At 49.8% G+C, this 23,017-nt stretch overlaps 8 protein-coding genes across 8 annotated transcripts; 3 read left to right on the forward strand and 5 right to left on the reverse strand.

Moving 5' to 3' along the window:
• Positions 1–52: 52 nt before the first annotated feature.
• Positions 53–1,796, forward strand: F5J12DRAFT_828815 (ribonuclease H-like domain-containing protein). The gene is made up of 7 exons (XM_051745641.1): positions 53–133; positions 189–291; positions 381–646; positions 700–754; positions 801–882; positions 935–1,532; positions 1,583–1,796. The coding sequence occupies exons 2-6, from the start codon at positions 214–216 to the stop codon at positions 1,381–1,383; spliced, it is 930 nt and encodes a 309-aa protein (XP_051600137.1). The 5' UTR covers positions 53–133; positions 189–213; the 3' UTR covers positions 1,384–1,532; positions 1,583–1,796.
• Positions 1,797–4,388, reverse strand: F5J12DRAFT_741966 (cytochrome P450). Its single transcript, XM_051742036.1, has 11 exons — positions 3,740–4,388; positions 3,643–3,686; positions 3,507–3,588; positions 3,387–3,457; positions 3,316–3,330; positions 2,960–3,258; positions 2,848–2,906; positions 2,756–2,795; positions 2,516–2,703; positions 2,163–2,456; positions 1,797–2,104 (listed from the first exon to the last, which is right to left on the reverse strand). The coding sequence occupies exons 1-11, from the start codon at positions 4,139–4,141 to the stop codon at positions 1,943–1,945; spliced, it is 1,656 nt and encodes a 551-aa protein (XP_051600138.1). The 5' UTR covers positions 4,142–4,388; the 3' UTR covers positions 1,797–1,942.
• Positions 4,389–4,697: 309 nt separating this feature from the next.
• F5J12DRAFT_828828 (uncharacterized protein) lies at positions 4,698–7,487 on the reverse strand. The gene is made up of 12 exons (XM_051745642.1): positions 7,072–7,487; positions 6,882–7,020; positions 6,426–6,776; positions 6,265–6,379; positions 6,162–6,215; positions 5,930–6,110; positions 5,785–5,875; positions 5,632–5,738; positions 5,360–5,564; positions 5,166–5,310; positions 4,927–5,109; positions 4,698–4,815 (listed from the first exon to the last, which is right to left on the reverse strand). Exons 1-12 carry the CDS (start codon positions 7,203–7,205, stop codon positions 4,778–4,780), a joined length of 1,743 nt encoding a protein of 580 aa, XP_051600139.1. The 5' UTR covers positions 7,206–7,487; the 3' UTR covers positions 4,698–4,777.
• On the reverse strand, positions 7,487–10,020 carry F5J12DRAFT_828832 (uncharacterized protein). Its single transcript, XM_051745643.1, has 10 exons — positions 9,929–10,020; positions 9,125–9,877; positions 9,025–9,078; positions 8,879–8,968; positions 8,787–8,841; positions 8,647–8,737; positions 8,488–8,598; positions 8,231–8,428; positions 7,808–8,167; positions 7,487–7,750 (listed from the first exon to the last, which is right to left on the reverse strand). The coding sequence occupies exons 1-10, from the start codon at positions 10,005–10,007 to the stop codon at positions 7,715–7,717; spliced, it is 1,827 nt and encodes a 608-aa protein (XP_051600140.1). The 5' UTR covers positions 10,008–10,020; the 3' UTR covers positions 7,487–7,714.
• A 630-nt stretch (positions 10,021–10,650) lies between these two features.
• On the reverse strand, positions 10,651–17,128 carry F5J12DRAFT_892428 (uncharacterized protein; the record flags this gene model as incomplete). Its single annotated transcript, XM_051747578.1, has 21 exons — positions 10,651–10,839; positions 11,438–11,452; positions 11,517–11,683; positions 11,742–12,148; positions 12,196–12,302; positions 12,350–12,440; positions 12,493–12,781; positions 12,831–13,237; positions 13,293–13,373; positions 13,427–13,579; positions 14,825–14,838; positions 14,895–15,061; positions 15,114–15,258; positions 15,309–15,513; positions 15,567–15,673; positions 15,725–15,815; positions 15,865–16,045; positions 16,102–16,155; positions 16,202–16,740; positions 16,793–16,945; positions 16,995–17,128. 21 exons carry the CDS (start codon positions 17,126–17,128, stop codon positions 10,651–10,653), a joined length of 3,696 nt encoding a protein of 1,231 aa, XP_051600141.1.
• Positions 17,129–17,571: 443 nt separating this feature from the next.
• Positions 17,572–19,187, forward strand: F5J12DRAFT_938113 (uncharacterized protein; the record flags this gene model as incomplete). The annotated part of the gene is made up of 3 exons (XM_051749644.1): positions 17,572–17,823; positions 17,864–18,494; positions 18,551–19,187. The coding sequence occupies 3 exons, from the start codon at positions 17,572–17,574 to the stop codon at positions 19,054–19,056; spliced, it is 1,389 nt and encodes a 462-aa protein (XP_051600142.1). The 3' UTR covers positions 19,057–19,187.
• On the reverse strand, positions 19,188–20,761 carry F5J12DRAFT_938119 (uncharacterized protein; the record flags this gene model as incomplete). Its single annotated transcript, XM_051749645.1, has 3 exons — positions 19,188–19,748; positions 19,801–20,540; positions 20,597–20,761. The coding sequence occupies 3 exons, from the start codon at positions 20,759–20,761 to the stop codon at positions 19,319–19,321; spliced, it is 1,335 nt and encodes a 444-aa protein (XP_051600143.1). The 3' UTR covers positions 19,188–19,318.
• Positions 20,762–20,906: 145 nt separating this feature from the next.
• F5J12DRAFT_905475 (chaperonin Cpn60/TCP-1 family) lies at positions 20,907–22,948 on the forward strand (the record flags this gene model as incomplete). The annotated part of the gene is made up of 9 exons (XM_051748662.1): positions 20,907–20,963; positions 21,013–21,103; positions 21,155–21,291; positions 21,340–21,484; positions 21,541–21,798; positions 21,848–21,996; positions 22,053–22,641; positions 22,685–22,707; positions 22,757–22,948. The coding sequence occupies 9 exons, from the start codon at positions 20,907–20,909 to the stop codon at positions 22,946–22,948; spliced, it is 1,641 nt and encodes a 546-aa protein (XP_051600144.1).
• Positions 22,949–23,017: the final 69 nt, after the last annotated feature.

Here is a 23,017-nt window from a genome sequence, read left to right on the forward strand (position 1 = left end):
ATCATTCCCGAAATGGATCTGATATGTATGAGCCAGCTTGTCTCGAAGGAATCAGGAGGACAAATTTCTTTTTTTGATACTGACATGTCTTTTGGTCTGGTGGGTGGGTTGACGTTACTTACCACACCCTGGTGTAAGTGGCTTAGCGATTTGGCCCCCATTTGCTTATCGCAGCATTTCATCGGAAGTTCCCAACTGTCACAAGCCACGGCGATGGCAAAGGCATCATCCAAAGTCGCATATTATGCAGTTACGAAGGGCCGCCAGCCCAGTATATATCCAACTTGGTTTGTGGGACTCCTTCGCAAACTCGGTTACCTCCAACTGATTTTTTTTTCAATCAAGGGGAGAATGCGAAGTCCGAGTGAAGGGCTTCCCAGGTGCTGCGTTCAAGGGGTTCTCCACACGAGCAGAAGCAGAGGCTTTCCGTAGCTGGAAAACTTGATATTCCATCTGAATTGCCAGGAAAGGCTCAGTCGATATCAACTGGCCATCAACCCATCACAAGCACTGTACAAACTATCTTTGCATCCGATGCGGACGCTAAGGAGTTCAACGTTGTGTATTGCGATGGTGCGTGTAAAGGAAATGGCCAGGATGGCTCCATAGCAGGTATAGGCGTATGGTGGGGCCGCAACGATCCTAGGTACAGTGCAAGCATCAAATCTGTTATTTGCCAACTGCTAAATTTTGGCCAAGGAATCTGTCAGAACGGTGCCCAGGAGCCCAAACGAACAATAGGGCTGAACTCATTGTGAGAATGCTTTGAGATCCTGCCTTGCATAATCTGATTACTGTAGGCCATCGTACGCATCCTAGAGACGACGCCAGCATTAAAACGTAAACTGCTGATCAAGACCGATTCACAATACTCCATACAATGTCGATGCATTTCATGTTACATGCAATACAATGCTCATCGTATTTATTTTAGGCGTAACGAGTTGGATCTTTAAATGGATGACCAACGGGTTCCGCACTACTGGCGGACAACCAGTGAAGAATTGTGCGTTGATCAAGTACCTTTCGGCTTTGCTCCATGCAAGGAAAGTGTCAGGCCAGACCGTCGAGTTCAAGCATGTCCGCGGGCATGTCGGATTGGAAGGAAACGAAGCCGCTGATGGACTCGCGAATGCAGGTTCATTACAATCAACCCTTCCGGAGAGAGACTGGGAACAGCTCGAACAAGACGTGTTGAAAAACATGTCACAGAAAAAAAAGGCACAAGAGAGAGAAAAAATCGTTTGTGGCGGTGACGACAGCAAGCAACGTTCAATTGCATTGACGTATGCATATGTAGTAGGTCTGCTGGATGACGATGAGCTAACTTCCTCGACAGTCCAAAAATTGACAACGCAAAACCATCCCTGCGATTGCCTGTGAGATCGCCTGTGCCTAAAAACTCACCTGAAAAAATTGGCAAAAACGGCGAGTCAGCAAGGGAAACTGTTCCGGTTGTTGTGCGTTGTCCTGCTATGACATCCCGGTCAGCTCCTCGGGTCCCAATAGCCTTGAGCAAAACAGAACTAGAGGTGCGGCCGACCTTCGTAACTTGTGTGTGATTCTCTCTGACTTAACACAGGCATTTGCCTCCTGTCTCCTTAGTAATACTGAACTGGTCAGGCTTGGGAGGGACGGCAAGTTTCCATCTGATTATTAGGGTAGTGTGAGGATGGCGTACAAGTGCCTCCCAGTGAATCGGCAACTTTGTGCACATGATTTTTTGCGTAGTAGTTTGTATAGCAGATATCACCGGAATCCGCACGTCTTGCTACTAGCGAGGTATATGGACAGGCCAGAGTCAAGGACCCCGTCAGTTGGATCCTAGCTGTTGCACTCATTCTCATCTTTTATTGCATGCTATATCAATGAGCTACGTTACCCCAAAGGCGGTTCATGTAGCATGTCGTAGGTCAGCGCAAGCAAAATGTCTATCATCAATTCACCCTTCGTATCGGCGAACGCGCAACGGCACGTTAGTGCCCTGCTCTCCAACTATCCTTGGCCTAGTTAACAGCAACAATCCTCTGTCAACCTCCACTTGCGTTTCGGGTCCATCTTTCATCTCAAACACAAAGTTCCTCACCAGCACCGACATAACCGCCTTGAGGAAAGTCTAATCAGCAACGCTGATATAACTTAGGGAAACGAAGAAGGGGTACCTTGAATTCAGCCAACCCAAAACTCTTTCCAAGGCAAGTCCTCGGTCCGTCCACAAATGTCAACAAGTGTCGGTATGCCTGAATATCCTGTGCTTTCTTCGGAATCCCATCTTCCTCCAGCCAACGTTCTGGACGGAAGACTTTTGCATCTGCTCCCCACATTCTGGTAGATCTGTTGATGCAGGAAATAGGTATGCCGATTTGAGTGCCACGTGCTACGGAGATGCTGTTGACGACTTCGCCAGAGCTGGTAACGACAGGTTCGGAGAGAGGGATAACGTCATCTTCCACTGCCTGGGAAAGGTTATCTCAGATTAAGGGAGCAACAGGAATACGCTTGTGATTCAACGCACCACGCGAACAAGGTCTGTCACGGGAGCGTGGATTCGCAGGATTTCGTGCACCACAGCATCGAGGTAAGGTAAACTGCTTTGCTGCTGGTCGTACGTCGGTTCTTCACCGAACGCTAAGAGTTCCTGTCGCAGTTTGCGCTGTATATCGGGGTTCCTCGCCAACTCAAGCAACGCCCACGTCATCGTGGCTGTTGAATTCGATCAGTCCGTAACAAGGTGTGAGTTGAGAGATGGCCTTACTAGATGTTGTTTCGTATCCAGCCACAAGGAGGACCCTCATCTAAAAGGTAAAGAAACTAGTAGGTACGGCCGGTGATAAGTGTTATACTTACTTGTGCCAGAACCTCCTCAAGAGTCACATGAAGTGCAGCGTCCGAATCGCTGGCTTTTACTTAGCATATAATGTTTGTAAGGGAAATCTCACGTATCAATAACGAAACGTACACAGCACTCCGATGATCGACTTCTCCTCTTTCCCGTCAAAGGCTCCTTCTTCCTTCTCCTTCTTTGTCCTTGCTAGCAGTTTCATCGCGATATCCTCTATAGTTCTTTGCATCTCACGAAGCCCTTTAGTCCTCGGTGTCGGTACAGAGCTCAGCAGAGGAAACACTTGTGAGAGAAGGAAAAGGCCGACATTCACGGCTGATAGTTTTGGAGATCCGAAAATCTCGGTTATTGAGGTCTGCTTGCCATCAAGAGAGCCGAAATCATGAGAAAATCCTGCAAGCCCGATGGTGTCAAGTCTGGAACAACCAGTCAGATCGGATGGGATTGAGTGACTACGAACGAAGCTAACTCACGAAATATGGTTCATCCTTGGTCAAAGACTCCTCAGCTTTTCGTTATCGCAGTGAGGACAAATTCACCCTACCAGTTCTGCACTTCGATGATAGTGCTGCCGCCACCACTGGCATCAATCATGGCTTCCCATGCGGATTTCGCCTGAAATCTCGTTCTTATTCTCAGATGTTGTGGAGAGAGACGAATTTACTTTATGAGCGGTATAGTAAAAGATTGGAGTGAGGTTCCTTATAGCATCTTGGCTGAACGCAGGTGTCAATGACTTGCGTTGCCTGGGGACGAAATCTCAATAAACAACTCCCAATCCGCAGGATGTCTGTGCCTACCTTTTGTGGTCTTCGCCTTGCGACCAAAGTATTCCTCGTCCATACTAAATGGTGCAGAGTAAAAAGGGGGCCATTAGAAGCTGAGTATTGTACTTACGTTGAGTTGAAAGTAGGATCTGACCATACTCGTGAGGACATAGGTCCACGTTTCCCTAGCGTAGTAGTGTGCAAGTGCTCTTGGGTCGCATAATACGATCTTCTTCCCGCCCAAGGTCGTCGGAACCTCGTAAACCACGCCGTATTCGTTCTCCCATGTCTCATATATAGCACCGGGATCTGGCAATTCGAATATTTGCTTATCTGCGCCAAATACGATGTTGCTTCTAGGTGGTCCACGAAGCTTAGTCGTCTTCAGGGACCTTCGGGCAGCCCTCAAAGTACCATGAAGCGCGCAAACGGCAACGATGACTGCAGCGACGTCGAACAGAGTGGCCGAGCGTGCCACTGCCAGTAAGTTATTGTGGACGGTTGCTAGTAAAGAAGATGGGTCCATGTTCATGCGGGCGAAAGCAACGAGAAAGGATAAGTTTAAGTAGTTGTGCGTAAATGGTTACGCTCGGACCATTTTGGACGATCAAGCCGCAGATCGACCAATCACTACTGCACAGCGGATGATCAGTTTGTCGAAACCCAATGAAGAAATCGTCGATGTGGCCTCCGAAGCTTGTATCTAGCACGAAGCTCGCTTTTCTGAGCTTCAAGAGCTAAATACAGAGCAGGTCACCTCCCTATACCAAAAGGCAGCGTATGTACCCTCTGCGCCCTCGGTAAACAAATAAGTTGCCTTCAACGGTAGTTCCGTCGGCCACGGGTCACCGTCCGACGGAATGCCCAAAATAAGCGGGTCCAAAAGCATGTCTGAATTAGGAGCTTCTGAAGGGGTTTGAGTACTTGGGTTCTGCAGGTAGACGTTCATTGACACTAACAAAAATAGTGAGCACTGGAGAACGGAGCGCTTGGACTTGGCCTTATTTGGTCTGTAAAAGCATACCTGGGCACGTGACAAGGGGCCTGCACACCTCTCACATCATTTTTACTTGGTACATGTACCATTACCAGCTAGCAAATACACAACGGTTCAAACCCATGATACCTAAAGCACGCATGTCCGTGGTAACATCCACTATGTGCAGACTCAGATGGCTTCCACCACGTGATCGAAAACCACCGTTGCTGGACCCCTGTGCGAAGGTTTAATTCAATGAATTTCATGAAAGAAAACTGTTTCGTACCTTTGCTCTTCACCCTGTGGCCACACGAAGTCAGCTTTTCATAGTATCGCACAAGTGTGAACGCTCACGTCTTCGACCCAACTAATCTGCGCTTCAAGTTCGGTGAGCCCAAATTTGAGGACGATGCTGAATTGCTGTCTGTAGAATTGCATACCCGCGAAACCGCGACGCGGGCTGAGTGTCCTGGAGACTCGTGATGTGTCTGCGTGAACAGTGCATAGATTCGAAAACATGGCTAGATCCCGAAATCGCGTAAGGGTGTAGGTACATCTCTGAGTCGCTTTTACCTACCTGGCTCCGAATCTGCCCATCGGGGGTTCCGCGAGTTGCCTCTGTAGCACACGATCTCCGTAGCGATGGTATCACATGTGTTCCTTTCTGCACATTCCACAATGAAATCTTTCCGGAACTCCTTCGTTTCAGAGACTGCTATGCCCTACGTGCGACTCAGTATACCAATATCGTCGCAAGTCAAGCTATACGACCTTGCACAGTATAGCACTGAATGCATTCGGAATCACTGTACGCCCTGAGGGACGAGGAATCGCGGAAGAAGCCCGCCGGAGATGCTCTTCATCGTTCCTGTCGAACGCTACTGCGCAGCGCGTTCCATACGTGAACTTCGCCACACGAGCTGAGACGCGATGATCAAGATAAAAAGCAACAGCTCCCTTGGCTACCGCTTTGTTTCTATCCCATGAAGCGGAGCAGATTATTGATCTACACTCAAATTGTCAAATTATCTTAAGAAACTTACGTGTGGCCGTCTGGTCGGCAGAACTGGAGACCTAACGGTTCCAGGTGATCCCTCAATCTGGCGAAGAGCCAGTCGCTTGCGCCGAATCCACCGACGAGGAAAACATGCTTAAACGCCTCAGCAACTGGCCCAGCCCAGTAATACCTGACTTACGCTGATTGGCTGAGTCGCTACCTCACGCTGATCCTCCACAGCAGCTATGATAGCCTCCGCCGAGGGTTCAAACAGAGCAGCAACTTCATTCCTGCGTAATTGAAAAACGCATTAGAAACCAATAGCCATGGCAGTGTTATGTTACCCAGGGAGTTTGAGCTGCCCGGATCTGATGTTATAATCCAGGTCTCTGTCTCTCACAGTCCCGAAGCGGATGAAAGACGGATCATTTGGACTGCTGAACCGAAGTTTCGTGGTCTTGTCGAATTCGTTCTTCATCAGATTGATGTCTTCCTCTGTTCCGAACCGAGAACCTTGCAACTTCTCTGTTGACTACGTGAGGCGCATTTAAACAGACAACAGGAGGTTCCCATTACCACGAAGGTGTTGCCCAGCACGCTGTGTGACAAAAACAGACCCTTGCAAACGACCTGCAGAATGTCTATGAGTTATACATTCTTACTCGGAAGATAATCTCACATTCGGCAGGTGCAATTTCGTGCAGCGTAGGAGGTGATTCAGATGAGGTCATATAGTAGGAAGTGACGTCGATTGTTCCTCCTCCAGCGTCAATGATCATGACACCTACATCATCCTGGGGACTGCTCAATTTTCGTGAATCGTGCGTTGAAACTACATACCCTGAACCCGTCCGCAGCGTTCCTGGACTCTAGGCAGTAATGCAAGCTTGCTTCGCCCTCTGTAACGAGTCGAATTCTGGCTTGCCCTTCCGGTGTATCCGGAACGAGTCCAGCCCGCACTGCTGCCCTGCGGATCTGGGCTTGTTGTGGACCTTCCCATCCATTGGGATGGCTAAGAACGAAATCAATATTATCTCCGAATGATGCCCATACGTCTCGCCCATTTGCATGGCTCTCCTCTATGTACCTCTTGGCGCACTGAAATAGGTAGCCCAGAAAGTCGGTGAGGATGTCTATCGCATTCTTGAATGGTGGAAGCGCGGGGATATCTAAGTCATCCACATGAAGGGACTGGTACGTTTCCTGGGACGTAAGTGAAGCTTCCACCTGCACTTGCACTTCAGCAAGAGTAGCATTAGCGTACTTTGATAGAAAATTTTACCATTCACTTTTCACCCATTCCTCTTCCTCCGCGAGCTCGAGAGTTGCTTCCTGCAAAGCTTCCCCACCAAAAGATCGCGGGTTTCCCTCTCTATCATAATAAACGATAGTGGGTATCTTCGAATTGCCACCCACACGGTCTGTGGCCGGAAAACTGTAACTTCATGAGCTTATACAGTCACTTGGAAGGGAAGTCTCCACTTACCGTGTCACATCGTTGATGACTGGCGGCTCCCCCGGGTCGAGAATGCTATAAGAAATACCGCTGTATGTAGTCCCTACGTCGAAAGCTAGCACAAGTTTGCGTGCAGTCCCTGCGTATGGCTCTCGCTCAGTCATGGTAGGCTGACGGGTGGCCGTGTCGAGGTATCCAACAAGGTTAACACTCAATGTTTCTACGCCTTTTGTGGATACGCCCTGCCTTGACACGAGGCATATCTGCACATGTGCCAGAGGGTTGAGACTTAAGCACCCTAGTCATAGTCACAACATTAGTAGGGTTGGGCAGAGATGCATAGGCGCGTGGTGTCAGTGAGGCGTATGCTCCCAAACAACGAGGACACGAGGCTGGATCAACGATAACCCACAACACATTAATCACCGAAGACGCAACAGCAAAACGGCTCAGAGATTGAAGTACATTGAACAAGCGGGTACCTAAGGAAAAATACAAGACTAATATGGAAACAGGAATACGCCCAGCGACCACTTATGTAATTAGAGATACCAAAGCTGGCTCCATGGTCCACAGTGCGAGTAGATCCTTCCGTCCTAGCCGTCAATCCTCCACGTACGCTATGGAGGCAGGAGTTCTGTCATATTCAGACAGTTGAGGTGACTTCACGCGTTCACTCAGTTTGGGAACCATACCTCATTTCGACTCCCTGTACAATATATGACCCGATTAACAAAGGAAAACTAGAGGAAGAGGGAAAACGAACATTCTCCATCCAGCTTATCTGGGCCTTGAGTTCAGTCAGACCGAATAACAACACCACCTCGTAATCGATTCGATAGAACTTATCACCCGAAAGGGCAGTTTGTTGAGAAAGTTTCTTGGCAGCCTTCGAAGTATCTGCATCGACTGTGCATTTGATCGCAAATGAACCTGCCTCTTGTGTCAAATGCAGGTAGACTCGTAGAAGAGATTGTATACCAGGCTCTGCATCCATCCAAATCGCATCAGAAAGATTGCCGCTGTAGGCGTAGATTCTAGAGGTAATGTGGGAACAGTCTGAGGCAGATTCTCCGACCTTGGAAACTCGCAGCCGTGATTCTTGCTCCTCGGAAACACGGGTTCCCTGCAGAACAGGAGACGTTGGATTCCGTGCCACGGACAAAGAATGAAGACAAAAAGAAGGCACCTTGTTCAGTATCGACCCAAATGCGTTAGGCAAAACCCAGTGGCCAGAGAGGCTAAGGACCTTGGTATTCTTCCTCGCGATGTGGTCAAGTCGAGAAGAATCGTAACGGATTGCGACAGGGATCCCATAGGTGACTTTTGCCACTCTTGTTTTGACTAGATGATCAATATAGAAAGATATTGCTCCATCTGCGACCGGCTTTGTTACTGGCATAAGGTAGATGGTTTTAAGAGAACATATTCGTCAAGTATTGGAACATACAGCTGAGTTCCCGGTCGGCACAAAACGGTGTTTGAAAAGGCCGGATGCCGTTGCAGACTCGAAAATAAAAAGTCGCTGGCAGCATAACCACCCACGAGAAAAGCGTGCTAGGCTAAGATTTCAGCGACCGAACGCTGACATAGAAAACGAGTTACACTGATGGGTAGGGTCGAAGTCCGTTGCTGTTGTTTGAACGCTTCCGCTATTGCCTCAATTGAGGGCTCAAACAACTTCGCGATATCTTCTCTGCCAGAGTCTGTGAAGGGGCGAGTTGTAATTGGAAGGAGATACATACCCCGCTAGTTTAAGCTGGCCTGATCTGATGCCGAGCTCGGGATCAGTTGTCTCGTCTAGTACCGAACTTGATATACTGTGGATCTTCGGCACTCCGAAACCCGAGTTTTGTCGTTTTATCAAATATCTTTGTTATTTGCTGAATCATATCGGCGGTGCCGAATGGCGAGTTGGCGAGCTTTGCTAGTTGTCCTTGAGCATTGAATTGGAAGAACTGGTGATTCGAGGGCGCCACTCACATTTGAGGAGCTGTTGTGCTCGAAGAGTCACAAAGACAGACCCTTGAAGTCGACCTAGCCACATATTAGTTTGTCGTCCCAATCAACATCCGAGACTCACATTCGGCCGGTGCGATCTCTTCAACGGTAACTGAGGGTGAAAAATCCATAGAATACACACTCATATCTACGGTACCGCCCCCAGCATCAAGGATCGCGACGCCCTTATATCCTGGTGTGGCATCTTCCTCGTCAGATTCGTCTGAGCAAGCGATGGGCATCTTGGAGAAAGCATCTGAAACAAGCACTGTCGTCACACAAAAGTGTAGACTGGCTTCCCCTTCGGTCAAGAGGTGAAGTCGAGACTGCCCGTCAGGTCCTTCGGGAATGAGCCCAGCAAGCTCCGCGGCTTGTCGAATTTGCTGCTGCTGACGACCTTCCCATCCATTCGGATGGGTGAGGACGAAATCGATCCGATTCCCGAGAGACTTCCACAGGTCAGAACCACTGGTATGCGACTCCATGATATAGCTACGCGTGCAATGGAACAAATATTTCATGAAGTCGCTCAGCACACGGACCGCATCAAGACCCTCTGGGAGGGGTGGAATGTCGTCATCCTTAATGTGGGACGAAGGTAAATTCTTTGAGCGCAGATGGAGCTTCCACCTGAGTGAAACGTAACGTTGGTCACCATCGCAGCGAATTTTTGAACACTGACCATTCAACCTTGGCCCAATTCTCATCCTCGGCTTGTTCAATGATATGTTCCTGTAGTGCCTCCCCGCCAGCTGCCCGCACTGTGTGCTGCTGATCATAGTAAAGTATTGATGGTATTTTATTATCGCCCCCAAGATGTTCTTGTGCCGGGTACCTTAGCAATTTTCTAAGTCCAGGCGCCCAGACGGTGAGCTGACGAACCCACCTTGCGACTCCAAGTATCTTGGGAACTTCACCAGGATCAAGGATGCAGTAGGAGGCCCCACTATACGTTGTGCCCACATCGAATGCGATAACTAGTTTTCGTGAAAGACCTCGGTAGGGTTGTCGAGAACTCATCCCAGCAACGTGCCACTCTTCAGTAACCACTAAATGTAACGTTCAAATACAACCCCATCGCCCAGCCTGGGCGTGACAACAAACTCCATCTAAATCTTCCACGCATGCAACTGCAGTTCCGTACGTACAGCAACATGCTTGATAAAACCTGCGCCCAAAGGTGATGGACCCTCCTCATGGCCAGCACGATGACAGGCTGCAGGGTTATAATCAATGATACATCAGATCTAACTCCGAAATACTGGTGAAGGACCCGGAAGCCAATTGTGCACCGCGAAACATGCTCCAGGGCACCAGATTCAATCGATGACACTGATTGGACGGCAAACCTTCCATGGAGTTGGAACTGGAACCGGAACGGATAAGCTGAATACGCCACCACAGTAGTTCAGGCATAAAACAGAAATAAATACCTCGTCAGCCCATGAAAATAAAATTAGACAGACAAGAGGTAACAGAGGTGGTACGGTACGTCAGTAGCAATAGACGTGCAGTCGTCACCCCAAGGAGGCGATGATTGGCACGTCTACTGCTAGAGAGGTACCAGAGCCGTCTAATCTACTTATTACCTCCGTTAGTCATCCCTCCCTAAGGGTCAGCTGGGTCGTGTACAGTAGGCATATGGGTAGGTAAATGGGAGGGGGGAGGCAGTTTCAAGTCTGTGAAAGCTCTCTTCAGAGGGGTGCCGCTACCCCCAACCACCACCGTCTCTGGGCCGTTGAGGTAGCTGCCAGTAAGACCAGCAACGACAGGAGTTGCCCTCGCCCAGAAGGGTGACTGATGTCGATGAGACACCATGCCCACAGTACTAAGGGTGGTCGCGGTGATCCGTCCCAGGTCTCTTTTACATCAAGGCAAGAATCAAGGCGAGTGGGGGAGGGAACGGTCTTGCTATACAGCCTGTGGCTGCGCACACCCTCAGGCCAGCGACCGGCCCTCAAGTGAGGGTGGTTCTCCTTCCGGGTTTCCTCGCTACCATCCGGTGATCACGCCGGAACCAACACGGCGCCACGCCAATCGATGAGCATCCACTCTACCCTCGACAGATGAAGTGATATAGAAGGTAGGCTACTGAGGCGTGAGCGCAGGATGAGCCCGGTGTTAACCTACTCCTGTAATAGCCCTTCAATAAGACGAAACCAAATATCACACAGCATCAATATTTCTACTAAGCTCGCTAGTTACATAGTAAGTAGCTCAGATGCAACTACGACTGTCCGAATAGTGCACAACGACTGAGAAAGAGACCTCATGCCTGGAAACTTGAAATGTGGGCTAGTCGCCATAAACCACAGCGGCAGGACTCCTGATTGGGATTTAGTTGAACACTGACTCATAGTTTACTCGTCTGCGCAGTTCCGAGTGTGATACTCACCTGACTTCCTACGCCCTGTAGAGAATGTACAAAGCAAGGTCAGTTGGCATAAAGTTCAATGGAGTAGGCTTAAACGCACGTTCTCCTTCCAGCTAATTTGCGCTCTTAACTCGGTCAACCCGAAAAGAATGACAACCTCTATCATAATGGAGTAATATACTGCACCGCCTGCTAGTTGATTGGCCTGCATGCTAGGGGCCAACTTCGACGTATCGGCACGAATGGTACACATGTGGGTGTACGACTCTGTTCAAGCTCTGTTTTCAACCAAGAGAGGTGACCATATGCGATATTTCCAACTTACCTTCTTCAGTGTCCATCCAGCGCGGATTCGCAAGCTGGCCTCTGTACGCCATAATATCTACATGTAAGTTATTGCAACGAGAACGATCAGTTTCCTCCAGGATGAATGACTTCCTGAACTCTTGCTGCTCAGAAACTTGAGTGCCCTTCACGGTATTTGGAAATTTGAAATCCTGGAGCGTCAAGAATGCAAAAACACGAACCTTTGTGAGGATAGGCTCGAACCCATACGGCACCTCCAAGTCACCACTGAATCCTTCAAAAGCGATCTCCCTTCTGGATACGTGCTCCGGGTCGGCTTGGTTATACGTAACGTTAATTCCAGTGCCATACGTGAATCTCGCGACACGGCCCGACACCAGGCGGTCGATATAGAAAGAGACTGCTCCGTCAGCAACCGCTTTGTTTCTTAAGGATACTCAGTAACATCACAATTAAGAAAAGAATGACCGTACACATGTTGTTGGGGTCGACAAATGGTAATACCGAGGGGGTTCACACGCTCAACGAGGCGAGTGTAAAGCCAGTCACTAGCAGCAAAACCCCCCACAAGGAACACACTCTGCATGGAAGTCAGCTTCGATTCAGCAAGCTACGAGAGTCAGTGACCGTAATCGGAGTGGAAGCTGCCCTGCACTGTTGTTCAAAAGCGGCAACAATCTCCTCCACAGACGGCTCGAAAAGTTTGGCTACGTCCTCGCTGTGTGAACCATGAGAAACTCGAGCGACGATTAAACACTAGAAACGCTTACCCAGACAACTTTAGCTGTCCGGAACGAATGTTATATTCTAGATCCCTGTCACGGATTCCCCCGAATTGAATATACTGAGGTTCATCTGCTTTTCGAAAATGCAACTTCGTCGTCTTATCAAAGATATCGGCCATGCGCCGCAAGGTATCCTCGTCTCCATATTTCGAATTGGCAAGCACGGCTATACGATAGATTATGAGCCGTGCAAACTCCCTGGGAAGGTCAAGGTTCTGACCTCGTAAGAATGCATGGGCACGGTACGTGATAAAAACCGACCCTTGAAGGCGACCTGCATGGCGTTAAGAAAATTATAGGTATTCGTCACACATCGCACATACACTCCGCAGGTGCAATCTCCAAGAATGATGTGGGGGATAATTGCATAGAGTAGGCGCTAAGGTCGACAGTCCCACCACCAGCATCGATGACGATGGCGCCCTGATCCCGGTCACCAGGTTCTTCCTGTGCTTCTTCAGGTTCATCCGTGCAGACAATTGGCGTAGTGGAAAAGGTATCGGACGCCAAAACATTAGTCACACAGAAGTGTAAACTAGCCTCTCCCTCCGTCAGAAGGTGGATGCGTTTTTGATCTTCTTCGCCAGCAATGAGTCCACCAAGCTCCGCTGCCCTGCGGATCTGCTGTTGCTGGGGTCCTTCCCATCCATTGGGGTGCGTTAAGATGATCTCTATACCTCGTTCTAATGATTCCCACATAATGGGAGCATGAAGCTTCCGGGATATACGCCTTGGCGCACACAAATAGGTAGCGCATAAAGTCGCCCAGAACTTCAACTGCGGACTTTCCAGCAGGAAGGGGGGGAAGATCCGCGTCCGAGAAATGGGAATCCTCCAGATGTCTCGAGCGGAGGTGAAGTTTCCACCTGGAAAAAAATCTGTCTCATCGCCAAGGTCTCCGATTAACTTTGTTGCGTACCATTCCAGTTTCACCCACTGCTCCCTATTGGCTTGCTCAATAATGTCAGGCCGCTGAGTTTCGGCACCCACAGCTCGGACTTTGTCTTCCCGGTCGTAATAAATAATTGAAGGTATTTTATTGTCACCTGCACCATGTTCTTGTGCGGGAAATCTAAAAAGCTCTAAGAAAATTTCTTGCTAAAGGGGAATATCTCACTTGGATACACCATGGATTTCAGGAATGTTTCCTGGGTCGAGGATACAGTAGGATATGCCACTGAACGTGGTCCCAACGTCAAACGCAAGTATTAACTTGCGTGTCGTACCTTGGTACGGTTGTCGTGAGTACATCGTGCCTGTGGGGGAAGTGCCTGCAAAAGTCGATAGCAGTGTAGCTTCGGTCACAACCGATAACTTATATCACGATATGGACTGTGAAAGACATCATGCAGCCTAGTAGGCATCAGAATGTAATTCATCGTTGTTGGCGCGTGTATCACTACCCACAAACATAACCCGAATGGGCATTCCAACTTTTGGAAGACGGCGACGTGACAGTGTGAAGCGAAAACGCAATGTGGTGTCCAAGTACACCGGGGGACGGGCCATCCCAAGGGCAGCGGGGATATCATGCTCGATCAAAGTGAATACTCATAGTTGCCAAATTCAGGGACTCACATTTCTTATCAGGAGCCAATACACAACCTCGACCGAATGCCTATCCAGAACCCCTGTGCGTTTCGAGCATTAGGGAATCGGAATGTCCCAGTTGAAAGTAATTCAATTCGAGGGCATCTCAAAGGGCATCTGCGATAATACTTCGGAACGCATGTAACACCCATTGTGGCCAGAGATAGATAGAACGTGTATAGCGTGAGGTCAGACTGAGTCTAGCCGGGTGGATGCTGTGGTCGATTTACACGCGAATACCTGTCCCTATGGCCTGCTGTGTGGTTAGAAGTACGTTTGAAACGAGTTAGTTGAAAACCCTTCACCAAACAGACACCAAACAGTATTGTGCGGTGGCGGCGGCGTATCTAACCAACTTTGCCGCATACTAACAAATCAGAGTACGATACTATGTAGCTATGCATATACTACTATCAGTCAGGCACATACAGCATCTTTGTAGGCGGTTATACATGCAGTAATCAATGATCGATGGCGCTTTGCATGGGGTACCGTGTGAGATTCCATGGACAATCGGGTAACTGGCTTCCACAAGGCAAGGTTCGAATCCTCCAGTCTTGTTCTATTCTTCCACAGATCACGTTAGGAAGACTGTCAACACCCCCTACCCTGCATTGATATTGGTGCCAGGTCAAGGTCTTACTGATCGTCATCGTACACGACCGTGGCTGGAGTTCTTCCTATCCGTTTGAGACGTAGCTCAAAAGGAAACTAGTTGTTTACTTACCTCACTTGGTTCCCCTATTGTGTCGCATAAGAATGAGCTCAACAGCAACACGGACAAAACAAACCCTTACATCTTCCACCCAGCCCACTTGGGCTTTGAGTTCCGTCAGCCCAAATAATAGGATTACCTTGATATCTATCACGTAGTACGTCGCCCCGTCCTTGGATCGCTTTGGAGATAATTTGCGAGCAAGCCGTGACGTGTCCGCGCGGATCGTACAGAGTGTCGTGAAATTTTCTACGACAGCATTAGACTCAGGGGGGGGAGTTAAGATTAAATGTGCTTTTACCCGGCTCAGTATCCATCCAATCCGGTTTCTCAAGGGAGCCCCTATAAGCAGTGATGTCGACGTCCATGCTAGTGCATGACTGCACCGCGGAGCGGCGGATGACAAAGTCCTCCTCGAATGTTTGCTCTGCAGAGACCCGAGTGCCCTGGATAATTGGCATTAAAGTGTGATAGCCAGATGTAGAACATTGCTTACTCGACATAGAATGGACCCAAAAGCGTTTGGGATGGCTAGGATGCCGGATGGACCACGATAGACTTTCTTCTGTCTTGCACGGTGCTCGGGGTCAGACGAATCATACGGTACGCTGCACTCAGTGCCATAAGTGAGTTTCGCCATCCGTGAAGAGACAATGTTGTCGATGTGGTACGAAACTGCGCCGTCCGCCACAGCCTTGTTGCTGTTCACAAATCCATGAGTCTCGGGCCAATCGTGCTTGCAATTGGCACGCACACGTGGCTGTCTGGCCGACATATTTCAATACCTAGCGGTGCAAAGTATTTCTGCAGACTTGTAAACAGCCACTCGCTGGCTGCGAAACCCCCGACCAAGAACACAGACTATGAATAAGGCGTAAGGGCACAACCCCGCATCACGAACATGAGGCTTACTTTGATCGGCATTGACGCGGCTAGCTGCTGCTTCTGGAAGGCATCGATGATTTCCTCAACTGAGGGTTCGAATAATTCCGTTACGCTACGACTGGGAGTACATGAGAGAATCGAAGAACCGTAGTAAAGTAACAACCCACCCAGTAAGTTTGAGCTGCCCAGAACGTATGTCGTATTGAGGGTCCTTGTCACGCACAGTACCAAACTTGATGTACTGAGGATCTTCTGCGTTACGAACTCGAAGCTTAGTTGTCTTATCAAAAATGTCCGTGATCTGCCGCAGTATCTCTGGGCTGCTGTATTTCGATCCAGCAAGTTTCCCTGCAGGGTTTTTGGTAAGGGGAGCTGGAATCAATATGCAAGACGCAGGGACGCACTTTTGATAAGCGCATGAGCCCGTCGTGTGACCAACACAGCTCCTTGGAGACGGCCTCAAGGCAGGGTAAGAAAAGTCAACGGTCATCAGAGAAGACTCACATTCAGCTGGCGCGATCTCCTCAAATGAAGTCGGCGATAACCGCATGGAGTATGCACTCAGATCAACTGTTCCTCCACCAGCATCGATAATCACCACGCCCTGACTGTCGGGATCCTCTTCTTCTTGTTCCAGATTGTCTGGAGCAACAATAGGGGTTCTCGACAGTGATTCTGATGCCAGTATTTTCGTTACACAGAAATGAAGACTAGCTTCGCCTTCTGTCAGGAGATGAACACGAGATTGACCCTCCTTGGAATTCGGGACAAGACCCGCAAGAGCGGCTGCTCCTCGTATCTGTTTCTGTTGAGGTCCCTCCCATCCATTTGGATGGGTGAGAACAAACTCGACGTTCTGTTCGACGGATTTCCATAGGGCAGTTCCGTGAGATTCTTCGATGTATTTGCGAGAGCACTGGTGTAGGTAACGCATGAAATCCGCGAGGACTTCAATTGCCGACTTTCCCGCAGGGAGCGGCTGAATGTCATCATCTGCGATGTGCGCAGCATCCAAATACCTTGGCCGAAGATGTAATTTCCACCTAATCACACGCGAATTAGTAAATACGTTTATCATTCACTTCCAGCGCCCACCATTCAAGCTTGGTCCATTGTTCTTCTTCCGCCTGTTCGATGACATGCTCCTGTAGAGCTTCAGCGCCGAACGCACGGGGTCTGCCCGTTTGGTCATAATAGATGATGGACGGGATCTTGCAATCCCCCCCTACATGTTCTTGTGCGGGGTATCTTTTGACACCCTATGTTAGTCTGACCTAAGGCACGATGATCCAAGTACCTAGTCACTCCGAGTGTCTTCGGAACGTCCCCGGGATCAAGGATAGAGTAAGAAACACCACTGTATGTCGTACCCACGTCAAACGCCAGCACGAGCTTGCGAGTTAATCCGCGGTAGGGTTGTCGGGTAAGCATTGGGGACGAAACTAGATGCTAGCAAGTGGTGACTCCCGCAAATACGAAGCCCAGGCGTTCGACCATACCTAACTCATGCCCTCCGTCTTATAGCTGAGGCACGCCTAAATGATGGCAGTGCAGCCGCATATGAAACGGCAACCTTCCTGTTGCACAGAATAATGAGTGCCCAACGATCAACATCAAAAGCATGCATGTGACTCCTCAAAGTTGCCCGGACTCGTGTTTGCACTGATACTCACGTAAAATGAAATAGGCGAGGTGCGGGGCTCATCAAGAATGCATCCGCAACGTGTCGGTAGGAGGGGCGCCATAATTCCCAGCACAGTTTATCCGTCATCACACACGAGGTAGCAATGCCCTAGGCCATGCCTGAACCACATGTGGCTTCTAAATGCGAGCCTCATAGGGTAGAAGGCATGCCGCAGTTTCCCAATACGACTATGGACATTTCCACTAGTTCGCACTGGTCGTTAGCAAAATCCTTCGGCCCTCCCATCGCTGTCGCTCTTGGTCTTGGACTCACATATCGGCATCTACACATGTGGCGCGGTTTCGTAGAATGGTTCTACCGGCTGTTCGGCTCCTTCATCAATGGAAAGCAGAAAGAGCTCGAAAGCAGAATAGCAGAACTCGAGGATAGGCTTCGGAAATCAGAGAATGAAAAGAACGCGCTAAACGACGACTGTCCGAAAGTTCAAGGCTGATACTATCCGACTTTCAAACATCATACAGAAGACGAACGAGGAGAATACGAAGCTCAAGCAAACGCTGAAGCAGGAACAAGAATCCAAGACGAACGCATATCGGTCACTGGAGAAGGAGAAGAAAGAGGGCGAAAAGGCTCGGGGTGCTTACCAGCAAGAGGTCAACGCCCTCAAGGGGCAGCTGGACGTCAGGAAGGCAGAGGTGGCCGAGGCTAGAAACGAGCTACAACGCTCACAATCGAAACTTGCTGAGGTCACTACCTTGCTGGAGACGCGCAGTCGGGAGTTGAAAGGCGCCCAAGTGTTCTTGACCACAGCTGACGCCGTCTCTGGGGCGGAGGTGATTTCCCTCATCGACGCTCTCAACGCCGAAATCCTGCAGACGAGTGCATTTATCTCTGATTCGTTCGACTTCGCTCGGAAGCCAGAACATGCTGACGAGATTAAGGAAGGCTGCGCGAGAATTAGTGACCTCATGGGCCCCAGCATGACACGTCTTCTCAGCACGGTACAGCACACAGCGGATCCCCTCCTAGTGCAGATCGCACTTCAAGGAGCAATCGTAGAGTTCTCGCGCTGGATTATCATGACTTGGGATTTCGACGGTTTGCAAGCGGAGCAGCAGCTATCAGAGATCTACAACGACATCAGGGGTACAGGTAAATTACCCGCATACAAACACAACGATCAGAACTCTTACCACGACTGTCCCCAGAGACTCAGGCAATCAGTGGTCGATGGCGCGCCTTGACCCGTACGCACGCTCAGAAAGTCGCATTGCGAGAAGATGACTTGCACTCCACGATGGTAACGCACATCAGTGATACCCTTGTCGTCATCATGGTCGCGGCCGGGTGCACGAAGAACTACGAAGACACCTACCGTGAGTTCACGCAAAAGTTTGGTGAACGAGTGTCCAATATTGTTAAAATGGCCGTACGCCTTAACAAGGTCATCGGGGAGGAGGTGACATCGGCTGACTTGTGGCCAACCCACGGTACAGCAGGTGAAAAGTTTGACGATGACACTATGGAGGACTTCGAGGGTCAAGGTGACCAAGCAGGGAAGCCTGTACTCTGCACGACGGCTTTGGGATTGGCCAGGTCCGAGAGAGTCGCCGTCGGGGATACGGCCGAGTTCAAATATACTACACTCAAGAAGCCGAAGGTTGCGCTAGAGTCTGTCGCTGATGGTTTGGAACGGGAGGAAGCCAACTCTTGATCTTCCAAACCGTCGCCCTCTTCGCAGGCTACATAGGATATGGTATTCTGCATTTATTTTAATTGCACATTCTATATGCTTGCATTTTATATACTGTGTCCTTGATTAATAACTTACACGCAATTTGCATGAACGTGACTTAGCTACAGAGTGCCGTGCACGAAAATCCTAGCTACCAAGTACTGTGCGAGGTTGAAGTATGTAAACCTGCAAAGGCGATTGGATCACTGATACCCTAGCTTGAGCGACAAAGAATGGCGCACTAGTTGTCTGGGGTATCTACTGAGGGTTTGTCGTTGTCTGTACCTTGCTTCTCAGAGGAAGGCACAGACTGCTTCTCCCATTCCTTTAAGTCCGCCTCAAAAACCTCCCACACTGCCTGACCAAGGTGGACACCACCGAGTTCCCGATCGTCAACCATCACAGTATCCTTAGGGTCCCCTTGATCGCTGCTAGGCGACGCATTTTCCAGGACGGGTATCCGGATATTGACAACTGCGCACTCTCGATACAGCGCCCCGGCCTTCAAGACCTCTTGCACGGTGTCACCACCGGAGGTTCGAGTGCCAGCACTAGATGATTGAGCAATTCCCTTGAACGGCGTTGGTAAGAAGAGTACATGTAGGACAGATTGCACTGCAGAGGTGGATGACTTTGTCAATATGCGCAGTAGGGGCTGGAGCACGAGGTACCTGGAACGTTGTCCTTCAAGATAGTAGTTCCAAAGACATACGTACGACTTACAATATCAATCCGCCAGTTGACCGACGCCGAAAGCCGTCGGCATTGAACAAGGGAGCAATAATATCTGAACGGCTGATACCGGGGCACACGGACACGGCGACGATGTTAGATTTTTGCACCTTTCCGCTGACAACATGAACAGTGTGTCCATCCGTTCCAGGCGGTGGTCCTCCCGAAGGCAGAGCATCCAGTACACGCTGCAAGTGACGCGTGAAGATAATCGTTTGGAGGGACCTCCGTCCCTCCTGCTGAAATATCGACGATGCCGCGGGGGGTACTTGGGAGGGTGAATACGTTACTGCAGCAGCAGAATAGAACGGATTCACTACATTAATGATACGGATGTCCCGCTCGGCAGGAGCAACCAACAGGACTGGGAGTAAGAGGGTCAGAATCAAAAAAGTGGCCAAAGACGCCTCTTGTCGACGCTTCCCAAGTTTGACAGGGTCTTCGAAGGCTAAAAACGATCCAATATGCGGGTATTCGTGCGCAAATACGATCGCGTCTATTCTATTCTCCTTTCCTGTTAGGAACCGAGTGCAAAATGAGCGAATCGAGGTCGGAGAGGTAAGATCACACTCTTCTGCGTACACTTGTTCGTTGTTGGTCGTCGAACGCAGCAGTGATATGAGGATCTCTATTTCCGGGTCGTCGATGGGTTTTGGAGCGAGGGCGATGATATGCGCTCCCCGTTCGGCGAGATTCTGCAGTAGGGTCAATCCAAGAGGCGTGAAACCACCCTACGGGACGCTATATGCGACATCATCATTTGGAAAATGGTAGTTGAGTGACTTACGGTGACCAGGACGACCCGAGCGTGCATGTCGCGCTCGCGGTTCGTGCGACGCCCTTGGGCAAGGGCGTGAACGACAACGATCAAGAGGACAGACAAACACGCATGCACGTAGTACTTTGGAGGAAGCAGCGTGTTGACGGCGGCTCCAAGCATTTTGAGGACCATCTCGACGTTCTTGCTGTTAGCTCGCCGTCCAGGACGAGCGCGGGTGTGGTGGTTGCGGAGTGTCAAAAAGCGGAGAGGAGATGATCGCATCTGGCCCGTCCGCGATCGACGACAACGTTAATATCGACGTCCCATCCAAACCCAAATGTCGCTCAAAGTACCAAAGCCCAACAGCATCCAGCTCTTCAAGGATGGCTACAAGGCAAGGCGACCTCTTGTACGACGTACATCTTGGCTAACCAGTCACCCAGCATCTACAAGGTCTCGAAGATGCCGTTCTTCGAAATATACAGGCCGTCGCAGAGTTATCTGATCTCGTACGGACGAGCTTTGGTCCAAATGGTACGCATAAGATGCTATACACTGTGTTCTGATCATGCAGAGTACGTGCAGGTCGCAATAAACTCGTAATCAACCACCTGGGCAGATTATTCGTCACGTCCGATGCAGCGACTATCATCAGGGAAGTGGAGGTCGTTCATCCAGCAGCAAAATTACTTGTCATGGCATCTCAAGCTCAGGAATCTGAGGTGGGGATCAGTCTCTGCATCTCTGACCATCGTCTAACTATGACGTAGATGGGTGACGCGACGAACATGGTCCTCATCTTCGCAGGTGAACTACTGAAGAAGGCCGAACATCTTCTTGTCATGGGTCTGCATCCCAGTGAGGTCATTCAAGGATATGAACTTGCGCGCACAAAAGCACTCTCCGAACTGGAATGTACGTGCATGACTTTACCAATCTCCGTCTCCGTCTCCAGAACCAACAGATCTCAGCATTGTCGACCTCAAGTCTGACCAAATCCTTTCACAGCTATCGACTCTCGCAGAAGCACTTAAACCCGCAATTGCATCAAAGCAAGTATGGCTTTGAAGACATGCTCTCAAAATTTGTAGCAGAGGCTGCACTAGCAGTCATGCCAAGTAACCCTAAAAATTTCAACGTAGACAATGTACGGGTGGTCAAGATCATGGGTAGCAGTCTCTCGGCGAGCAGAGTCGTCCAGGGAATGGTGTTCGGCAGGGAACCTGAAGGTTCAAGATTTTGGTTTTCGTCGAGCTATTGGCTGATCTTCTTCATCAGGCGAGATCAAAAAAGTTACCAAGGCCAAAGTGGCCGTCTTCACCTGTCCTATAGACATCTCCCAAACAGAGACCAAGGGCACAGTTCTCATCAAAAACGCCGATGAAATGCTCAACTTCACTCGTGACGAAGAAAAACATCTTGAAAAGGTCTAGCGCACTTGTCTTCTGCCTGGAGACGTCTCTCAACCACGCACATTGTGTAGATATTCAAGGAAATCGCCGATTCCGGAGTCAAAGTCATCATCGCAGGAACTAGCGTCGGCGAGCTCGCAATGCACTTCCTTAACAGACTTAACATCGCCGTCCTCAAAGTTCTCTCCAAGTTCGATCTGCGCAGACTCTGCCGCGTTGTCAACGCGACCCCACTTGCCCGAATCGGAGCGCCAACGCCAGAGGAGGCAGGCTTCGTCGATGTATTCGAGACAACCGAAATCGGTGGCGATCGTGTGACGGTGCTGCGCCAGTTAGTGCAAGGCGAACCCGGGTACGACAGTGAGTCTGAAAAGACGAGAACAGCAACGATCGTTCTGAGGGGTGCAACCGCCAACCGTCTGGACGATCTCGAGCGCGCGGTAGACGATGGTGTGAACGTGATCAAGGCATTATTGAAAGACCCTCGGTTAGTGCCTGGAGCTGGTGCGACGGAGCTCGAGCTTGCTAAGAGGGTGGATACATACGGGAGTGGTTTGAGGGGACTGGCACAGCATGCTGTCAAGCGGTATTCCACTGCGCTCGAGGTCATTCCTCGGACTCTTGCAGAGAATGCGCTTGGAGGGGCAGAGGGTAACGAAGGTACTTAGTCGACTGTGGGCCAAGCACGAACAAAAGGGTGGAGAAGCGTGGGGCGTCGATGTTGAGGTAAGTCTTTCTACACTACGTTCTTGAGACGACTTTTCACTTCGATTAGGCGGAGCAGGACGGCACACTCTTAGCTACCGAGCACAAGATTCTCGACTCTCTAGCAGCGAAGGCATGGGCTCTCAAACTCGCCACGGAAGCAGCAGCTTCTGTTCTGAGTGTGGACAGCATCATAATGAGCAAGCCTGCAGGAGGCCCAAAAATTCCACAACAATCAGGTAACTGGGATGAGGATGATTAGGATATCGAGAGGACGAGCGTATTACAATAGTGGTTTTTCTTGCGAACCCGATGAATAATGAGCAAACTG

This window comes from Pisolithus orientalis, assembly GCF_024613125.1.
Source record: "Pisolithus orientalis strain OTSU chromosome Unknown F5J12scaffold_13, whole genome shotgun sequence".
Taxonomy (NCBI): domain Eukaryota; kingdom Fungi; phylum Basidiomycota; class Agaricomycetes; order Boletales; family Pisolithaceae; genus Pisolithus; species Pisolithus orientalis.